Raw genomic sequence first — 9,109 nt, forward strand, 5'->3', positions numbered from 1 at the left:
GGGAAAAACTGAAAGTGAGATCACACCCCTCTAGGAGTTACTGGAGACTCTATGGCGGAACCCCAGAAGTAATGCCATGCCTTTGGCCTAATGGCAATTAAAAATAAATTCTCCCTCCACCATTTTGAGCAGTGATGGGGAAAGGGGACTGCCAGTGGGAGGGAGACTTGACAATGCTGGGTAAGACTGACAAGGTAGAAATTTAATTTTCTGCCTATCAGGGATGATGACTCCCCCTTCAATAACCAGTACAAGATGACTATCTTAGGGCATTATTGTATTCCCCCCCCTTGACCTAGCAGTTGTGCTCTTCTCCATCAAGAATCTGAAGTGGAGGGAGAGGCTAAAAACTTGAGTCCTCCCTTACATTTTGTTGAAATACGTGGAGGTATGTGTTTGGCCCTTGGATCATGTCATGTCCACAGGAGGAGGAAGCAGCTGACACTGTATGTATTTTAAAGAGCCTTAATATTTTGTTTTTCAAACCACTGCAAATGTGGAAATGTCATATTGTACTTTAAGAAAGCAGCTTGAAAGCTCTTTAAAATGATACAAGTTCACTTAATGGTAGGGGTGGCACTATTATGGACAAACTGTTCTGGTTTTACTGAGATGCCCTATTTGGTTTTGATGGCTGTCACTTTACAGTGCTTCCTCTTAAGATAGTCTGCTCACTGAAAGTTTTTATTTTCTGTTTTAACAGATGATATCCTTCCAATATTTGCCTATGACCACACGGTGGGAAAATCAGTCACTGGGGGATATGTTTACAGAGGATGTGAATCTCCAAATCTGAATGGTCTTTACGTCTTCGGAGACTTTATGAATGGGTAAGAAAAAACTAGTTTCTACAATAGTGAGTCCAACTTACATGAACTTTAGTTCAAAGCTAGTATGGTGATCATTTGGTGCACTTTGAATGAACGTCCTCAGTGTTAAGGCTTTTTAGATTGTGGTCCAACTTGGCCCAGAAAGCAATTATCGGGCAACAGTGGGGATACACCTAAGGTTGCAACAGGCCTGGAGAAAAATGTCCCATCTCTTTAATAGAGGCTTGGTGTGTAGAAATGGACAGCTGGAGGCATGGAGTTAAATAATATCCCATTATGCCTAGATGCATTTCCATGGCCCATCTTTTCCTACTGCCACAGGTCACAAAGGCTGAGTAGGACTTGATGGACCACATCATAGAGAGCATAGGGTGATGGGTCCCACCAGACTATTAAAGGAATGTATTCCCCCCCCATCAAGTTGTAGCTAACTTATGATAGGATTTTCAACGCAACACAAAGGCTGAGTAGGACTTGATGGACCGCATCATAGGGAGCATAGGGTGATGGGTCCCACCAGACTGTTTAAGGAATGTATTCCCCCCCCCACTCAAGTTGTAGCTAACTTATGACACAAGAGATATTTAGAGGTGGTTTGCCATTAACTGGCTCTGTGTAGCAATCCTGGGATTCCTTGGTGGTCTCCCATCCAAAAGGGCCAGCCCTGCTTAGCTTCCAAGATCTAGACGAGATTGGGCTAACTCTGGCTATCCAGATCAGGGCAAAGAATGTCCTTACAGAAGATAAAACAATGTATAGGTTATGGTTAGGTGGTAGTGTAATTGTGCTGGGCATGGGGTTGCCAGGTACAGGTAAGGAAATATCTGGAGATTTTGGGAGTGGTGCCTGAGGGAAGGGAGGGACTTCAATGGGGTATAATGACATAGAGCACCTTTCAAAGTGGCCATTTTCTCCAGGTGAACTGATCTCTGTCACCTGGAGACCAGGTGTAATCCCAGGAGTAGCAATTCAGAATGCATTTTCTATGCCGCAGTGGAACTATACAGTCATAAAACATAAGGTTTTATTTTTTACCCAGTCGCCTTATGGCTTTACAGGAAGATGAGAGAGGACATAAATGGAAGAAGCAAGATATTTGCATTGGTAGCACTAAAGCCTGTGCTTTCCCAGGGCTGATCAGCTCTTATAGCAAATTCATCATCTCTTTTGCAGAGGATGAAGCAGGTAATGCATGTTATTGTCTCAGCTTTTGAGGAAAGCAGGATTCTGTTTCACAAAAGTGGGAGGAGTTAAATAGAGAAAATGATGGCAGCTTTGGGTAAATGCAGGCAACAGAGGCTACAGCTATGAACTTCTTTCACAGTAGAGATGAGCGAAAATTCCTACTGTGTAGATTTGCCCAGTTCCCAGCTGTGCTCATACAGACAGTAATGTCCCCCCCCCAAAAAACCAAGTGAGCAGCACTCCCCTTACCTAAATGCTTGGGTAGCGCAGTGGGTGCAATCCAGAAGCAGCAGCATGAAAACTGAACAAATGCAATTGTGGGGAAAGGGTATATATGGTCGTGAGGGACAGCAGCCATACTGCTGTGAGTTTTCATAAGAGGTCACATCAGGCTTGCTCAGTTCCCCTCCAGCCAAGCCAAATGCAGCCTGCTAGTTACATAAGATGGTAATTACGGGCTACTCTTTTCACTGCCTGCCTGGTGTTGCAGGAATGGGGAGTCTGCCCGACACCCAGCAGACCACATGATGTAGCTGACAGGCTGCACCTGGTTTGGTGGGGTCCCAAATTGTGAAGGCCCAGTTTAAGTAAAAATTACAATACATCAAACATTGATTCACTTTGTGCAGTTTTATCTGAATCCGTTCATGTTACTGGCTTTATCCTCCCTTCCTGTTTATTCCAGGTGAACTTTATTTCCTGGCTACCTCCTATCCCAGTGCCTTTGCACCTCATGGCTCTCTCTACAAATTTGTGGATCCCGCAAGGTACTTCTTTAAAATGCATGCATTTCCTTGCTCTGCTACTTTTTAACAAACTCACTCATTTACTTTATTTTATTTATACCCCATCCTTCTCTCCAAGGGGGATCTGAAATGGCTTACATTGTTTTCCTCTTCTCCATTTGCCCTTGGGGGTTGGTAGTGGATCAGAATGGACTACTGGTACTTAACTGACAGAGGAACACCCCTCGTTCACACCACCTGATCTCAGTTTTTAGAGTGAAACCTCTGAAACAACTAGAACCATGACTGGGAAGCCAGCTTCTTACACTAGTTAGTTTCTTCAGTTTGCTTCTATCTACATTTGCAACTCAATCCACAAACTAGTTAAAGTGAAGTAGATTGAGATGAATCAAGTTGGTTCCATTTCAATCAGTGGGACACAGTGTTGCCAACTCAGGACTGGGAAATTCTTGAAGATTTGGGGATGGAGCCTATTATGGAGGGAGAAGTCTGGGGAGGGGAGCGAGCTCAGTGGGGTTGTGCTGCCATAGAACCCCACCCTCGGAAAATGCCATTTTCTGCACAGAAACTGATCTCTGTTGTTTGAAGATCAGTTGTAGTTCTGGGAGACCTCCAGCTGGCATATGCTAATGAGTTATGCTAATGAGTTCCCCTAGCTCTTTTTCTACGAAATGACCCCTGGTTTCTTCAGTTTGCTTCTGTCTACATTTGCAACTCAATCCACAAACTAGTTAAAGTGAAGTACATTGAGATGAATCAAGTTGGTTCCATTTCAATCAATGGGACACAGTGTTGCCAACTCAGGACTGGGAAATTCTTGAAGATTTGGGGATGGAGCCCATTATGGAGGGAGAAGTCTGGGGAGGGGAGCGAGCTCAGTGGGGTTGTGCTGCCATAGAACCCCACCCTCGGAAAATGCCATTTTCTGCACAGAAACTGATCTCTGTTGTTTGAAGATCAGTTGTAGTTCTGGGAGACCTCCAGCCCTCACCTGGAGGTTGGCAACCCTAGTTAACTGGCTAAAATTGCATTTGAAGGATGTGTAGATGGGCTATCTGTAAAGACTGACATTCAAGGGCCAAACTGCATGTTACGGGTCATTCCGTGATTCCCTCCCCTCATTTTTTCCAAAGTAGGCACAGGTGGTAGCATAAGAATGAACAGATGACTGTCTTGGATGTAATTTAGGTAGGCTGGACATCACCCTCCCCCATGGCATGTTATCATTTCAAGTAGTAGTGCAGAAAATGGAGCGTTATAAACTTCCAGTTTTTCAAGTCTGGCATGTGTTGGTTAGAATATATGGTAACCCTAGAGGTAAGGCAGAGTTTGAAATGCTGCTTTACAAATAGTGTCATCAATGGAAGCATGATATTAGAAAGTGAAAAAAATCAAAACTTAAAAAAGTATGTACAACTGCTATTTAATACAAATTTTGTTGACCATCAGTCTCCTGGAGACAGGCAAATAGTTTAGGAGAGACTGAGACTAAACATACCTAGTTATCTGCAAGGCTAGCCCACAGCCTTGTCTTATTTTAAAGCTATGGCTGAATAAATTGTGCTGTTCAAGGCCACAACAGAGATCCTTGTAGCTATAAAATGCAATATTTTCAAAATAATCCTTTAAAATTTTTTTTAAAGTTTTTTATTTTTAAACAGTAAACATCGATTCTATTTTCAGTGTAACCAGTATTGTCTTCTACTCATTCTCTCCAAGTTGGCCACCACCACTGCAGAAGGAAAGCATTCAATCCTACATGATGAATGGCTAGTAATAGGAGGGGGGAGCTCTATAAATTCAGAGAAATTGATGGAATGCAAAACCCTTTAAGGACTGAGAGCTTAACAGGGATTATTCAATTCATTGATTCACAAAGCGAACATTTTAAACTGACTTGCAAAACAGCATTCTACATTAGTGCCACTGTTTGTTGGTTTAATAGGTTTTTTTAGTTGCCAGTCATCCGAAGGGTCTTGTGGTAAAGGTAAAGGTAAAGGTTCCCTTGCTCGAAAGCCAGTCGAGTCCAACTCTAGGGTTGCGGTGCTCATCTCCGTTTCAAAGCCGAAGAGCCAGCGCTGTCCGAAGACGTTTCCGTGGTCATGTGGCCGGCATGACTAAACACCAAGGCGCACGGAATGCTGTTACCTTCCCACTGAAGTGGTACCTATTTATCTACTTGCAATTTCTTGCTTTCGAACTGCTAGGTTGGCAGGAGCTGGAACTAGAGACGGGAGCTCACCCCGTCATGCGGCAACCCGGGTCTCGAACTGCTGAACTACTGGCCTTCCACAGCCTGCAGTTCAGTGTCTTAACCACTTGAGCCACCGCAGCTCCATCTTGTGGTAACTTACATTAAAACCAATAAGCTTAAAATTATATAAAACAAATAACAAATATTAAATATTAACATTAAAATATGTGGCTATCACCATACTACTGTTAAAACAGCCCAAACACGTGGTTACCCATCAAAGGCTAACTTAAATAGTTCAGATTTACATGCCCTGCAGAAACTAAACAAGTCTGGCAGGGCACAGGTGTCATTTGAGACTGCATTCCAGAGGGTAGGGGCCACAACTGAGAAGGCCCTTCCCCTGGTGACAGCTAACTCAGCCATCCTGGGGCCAGGCCCCTAGACGATGACCGAAGGGAGTGTAAGAGGTTGTAACTGGAGAGGTGGTCCTGTAGCAATGAGGGTAGCAGAGCATTAAGAGATTAATTGGTAGCCAGTGCAGCTGCCGCAGAATTGGAGTAATATGAGCTGACCATGATGTTCCAGTCAGCAACCTGGCAGCTGCATTCTGGACCACCTTCAGTTTCTGAAGCATTTTCAAAGGTTACCCCTATGCAGAGCGAATTGCAGTAGTCCAATCTGGAGTTTGCATGGATCAATGTGGCAAGGTCTGACTCAGAAGAATAAAGAGCCAGCCGGGGGGCCTCGCACAGGTGAAAAAATGCTGACGGCGCTACCTTGGACACTTGTTTATCCAGTGATAGCACAGAATCCAAACACACCCTGAGACTCTTTACAGAGTCTACAGCTGTCAACTGGACACCAGCAACTCTTTGGAGTGGCCCTCCAGATAGCATTTCTGTCTTTCCCAGCCACATGACCTCCATCTTGTATGGATTCAACATCAGCCAGCTCCCCCTTAACCACTGGACCACAGCAGTCTGACACTGGGATAGTGCCAAGAGCTCTGCAGCAAACTGTTGATCCAGCAGGAGGAAAAGCTGACTGTCATCAGCATATTGATGTCACCCAACTCCAAACCTCCTGATGATCTCAGGAAAGAGGGTACATATATGTATGTGTGTTAAATGACATAGGAGATAGAATTAAACCCTGTGGGACCCCACAATTTAGGTCTCACTGGGAAGACCTCTCCTCCCAGATAGCGACCCTCTGAGAGTGTCCCTGGAGGAACAAGGAGAACCAACTAAGGGCAGTGCCCCTTACCCCCACGGAGGCAAGGCAGTCAATCAGGACCAAATGGTCAACTGCACTGAAGGCTGCTGATAGATCCAAAAGGAGCAACAGGGCCGGAATGCCTTTATCCAGTTGTAAATGGAAATCGTCAACTGAAGCAACCAGTGCTGTCTCAGTCCCAAAGCCAGGTCTGAAGCCCAATTGAAAAGGGTCCAGGGCAGATTGTTACACCTAACGTTTCTACATCCCGGGATCTGAAGTCCACATTTAATTTTTCAGTGAACAAATGCATTGTGGTCTTTAATTAAGAGAAGCTGTTAACTTTATTAGGTATCCCCTACTGTTCGGTGTCTCATAGTATCATTTCAATGGTTGTAGAGGTGTCTGTATTGTATTTATAGACCACAAAGTAGTAGCTGTAGTTACTGTGGTACAGGCAAGAGTGGTCCCATGACCAAAGGTATTCCTATTATCCAGATGAAAAGGAAATATAATTCAAACTGTTCACATATTAGGTTGAATCTTGTGAATTTATTCTATTGATTCCCCAGGAGCAAGATCTAAAGGCAGTCATTGTCAGGGGAAGGCTCTTTGTGGTGGGGGAAGACACCACTGTTAGCAGAACGTATCCCACAGGATCCAACCGTGGTTGCCAGCATGAGACTGAGAGTCACCAAGTGTGTGGGGGGGGAGAGACTGCACATTGTGAGGGACACTTTAGCACTCTACAAAAACTATGGTTGTAAGAGTTCTGACTGAATGCTACAGCATCACCAGTGACGTGCTGACATTTCTTCTGGTTGCGCCAGAAGTGACGTCAGCACATGGGGGATGCTAGCCATCACTAGCCCCCATTTCCCTCCCAGTGGTTCCCCATTGCCTAGATGAATGGCGGCAGGAAGGGCCTGCTACGGATAGGAAATGCCCTGCCCCCAGCAGAAACTTGGCAGCCCTAAATCCAACCCCTTGTATCACTTTTTATAAGCCTTTTGTCTATAGCCAATGCTTCTGATTATTGTATTATTGGTACTTCCCGGTGTATGTTGTGGAGCTATAACTCACTGGAGCAGTATATACAATCAGTCAAGAAAATGCTACCTGTAGTCTTCTCTTATCACTATCAGGTGTTTGGTTGAGTATTTAAGGCTGGAAATTTAAATTCCATCTGTGTCTTGTGTTTACTCAGCATCTCGTTGATTCTTTGTGCCTTCAGTGTAATGAGTCAAGTGTATTCTTAGAGGTTCAATTAAGCTTCAGTTCATTTGACCTCATCCAGTCCATTTGTGGTTGCCAGCTTCAGGTTGGGAAATGTTTTCCCCAAGAAGAGCTAAAGGTAAAGGTAAAGGTTCCCTTGCTCGAAAGCCAGTCGTGTCCGACTCTAGGGTTGCGGTGCTCATCTCCGTTTCAAAGCCGAAGAGCCAGCGCTGTCCGAAGACGTTTCCGTGGTCATGTGGCTGGCATGACTAAACACCAAGGCGCACGGAACGCTGTTACCTTCCCACCGAAGTGGTCCCTATTTATCTACTTGCAATTTCTTGCTTTCAAACTGCTAGGTTGGCAGGAGCTGGAACTAGAGACGGGAGCTCAGTCCGTCATGTGGCACACTCGGGTCTCGAACTGCTGAACTACCGACCTTCCACAGCCTGCAGTTTAGTGTCTTAACCACTTGAGCCACCGCACCTACAAGAAGAGCTACAGGAGACTAACTGAAATGACACCCTGCAGCAACCATGGCTGGGCTGACTGTCCTTGAGACAGTACACATGTCGCTTCCACTGCTGTCATCTTATGTCGTACCATTTCCTCCATGTGGCTTGGAGACTGTTTGCTGCTTGTGTGGATAGAGATCAACCATTTGTACAATGCATTTTGGATGTGTGAATCTCTTTGGTCAAGTCAACTCACAACGTTTTCTTTCAACACTTCAGCAGTCTCAACAATCCTGGAGCCAGGGCCAGAACGGGGGAGGGGGGCATTGCTGGGCAGCTGTCAAAGCTCCGTTGCCTTGGGAGAGCCCGTGCAGGAGCAATGCTTGTCGGGTGCCTGCTCTCTTTCTGACAGCAGTGGTGGCACTGGGCACTCCCGGAAGCACTGGGCCTCCACCTCCAACACTGGCCACTCTTCATTCCAAGCAAACAGTGACGGCTGTTAGGTGCTGCAGCTGCTGACTAGAGGGAGACGGTGGGGTGGGTGAGTAAGCAGTGGCTGCTGCTTCTAGTGGCTGCAAACAAGCTGTTGTCTGTTCACCTGGCTAGGTGAATGAAAACCAGTGGAATTTAGGAGCTAGGAGCTGCAGTGGCTCAAGTGGTTAAGATGCTGAGCTGCAGGCTGTAGAAGGTCGGTAGTTCAGCAGTTCGAGACCCGGGTGCCGCATGACGGAGTGAGCTCCCATCTCTAGTTCCAGCTCCCGCCAACCTGGCAGTTCGAAAGCAAGAAATTGCAAGTAGATAAATAGGGACCACTTTGGTGGGAAGGGAACAGCTTTCCATGCACGGCCTTGGTGTTTAGTCATGCCGGCTACATGACCACGGAAACGTCTTCGGACAGCGCTGGCTCTTTGGCTTGGAAATGGAGATGAGCCCCGCAACCCTAGAGTCGGACTCGACTGGCTTTCGAGCAATGGAAACCCTTTACCTTTACTTACTGATGCAATGGTATTGGGGTGGGGGTTTCTGCAGGGCTGGGGAGGTTTAGGAAATTAAATCTGACCGGTGACCAGAAGAGAGCAGAGTAGGCGCCGGGTGAGCCTCAAGGGGGAGGGCATTCCACAAACAAAGTGATACCAGAGAGAGAATGCCCACCTCCGGACAGGAGAGCTCAGCGGGCAGGGCTTGGGAGGCCAGTCTTAACCGGCAGGCTGGAAAGGGCAGGAGGAGGCAGTCCTTTAAGTAGCGCCCCCCCCCCCGGGCCAGCCA

General features: G+C 46.1%; 1 protein-coding gene across 1 annotated transcript in view; it reads left to right on the forward strand.

Moving 5' to 3' along the window:
• Window positions 1-9,109, forward strand: part of HHIPL2 (HHIP-like 2) — a 30,688-nt gene that overhangs the window by 13,814 nt on the left and 7,765 nt on the right. The window contains exons 5-7 of the mRNA XM_015428970.1: window positions 704-830; window positions 1,870-2,015; window positions 2,701-2,782. Coding sequence (XP_015284456.1) covers window positions 704-830; window positions 1,870-2,015; window positions 2,701-2,782 — 355 coding nt within the window. The remainder of the gene's footprint in view (window positions 1-703; window positions 831-1,869; window positions 2,016-2,700; window positions 2,783-9,109) is intronic.

Source organism: Gekko japonicus, unplaced genomic scaffold, assembly GCF_001447785.1.
Source record: "Gekko japonicus isolate JY-2015 unplaced genomic scaffold, Gekko_japonicus_V1.1 scaffold1056, whole genome shotgun sequence".
In the NCBI taxonomy this organism is placed as follows: Eukaryota; Metazoa; Chordata; class Lepidosauria; order Squamata; family Gekkonidae; genus Gekko; species Gekko japonicus.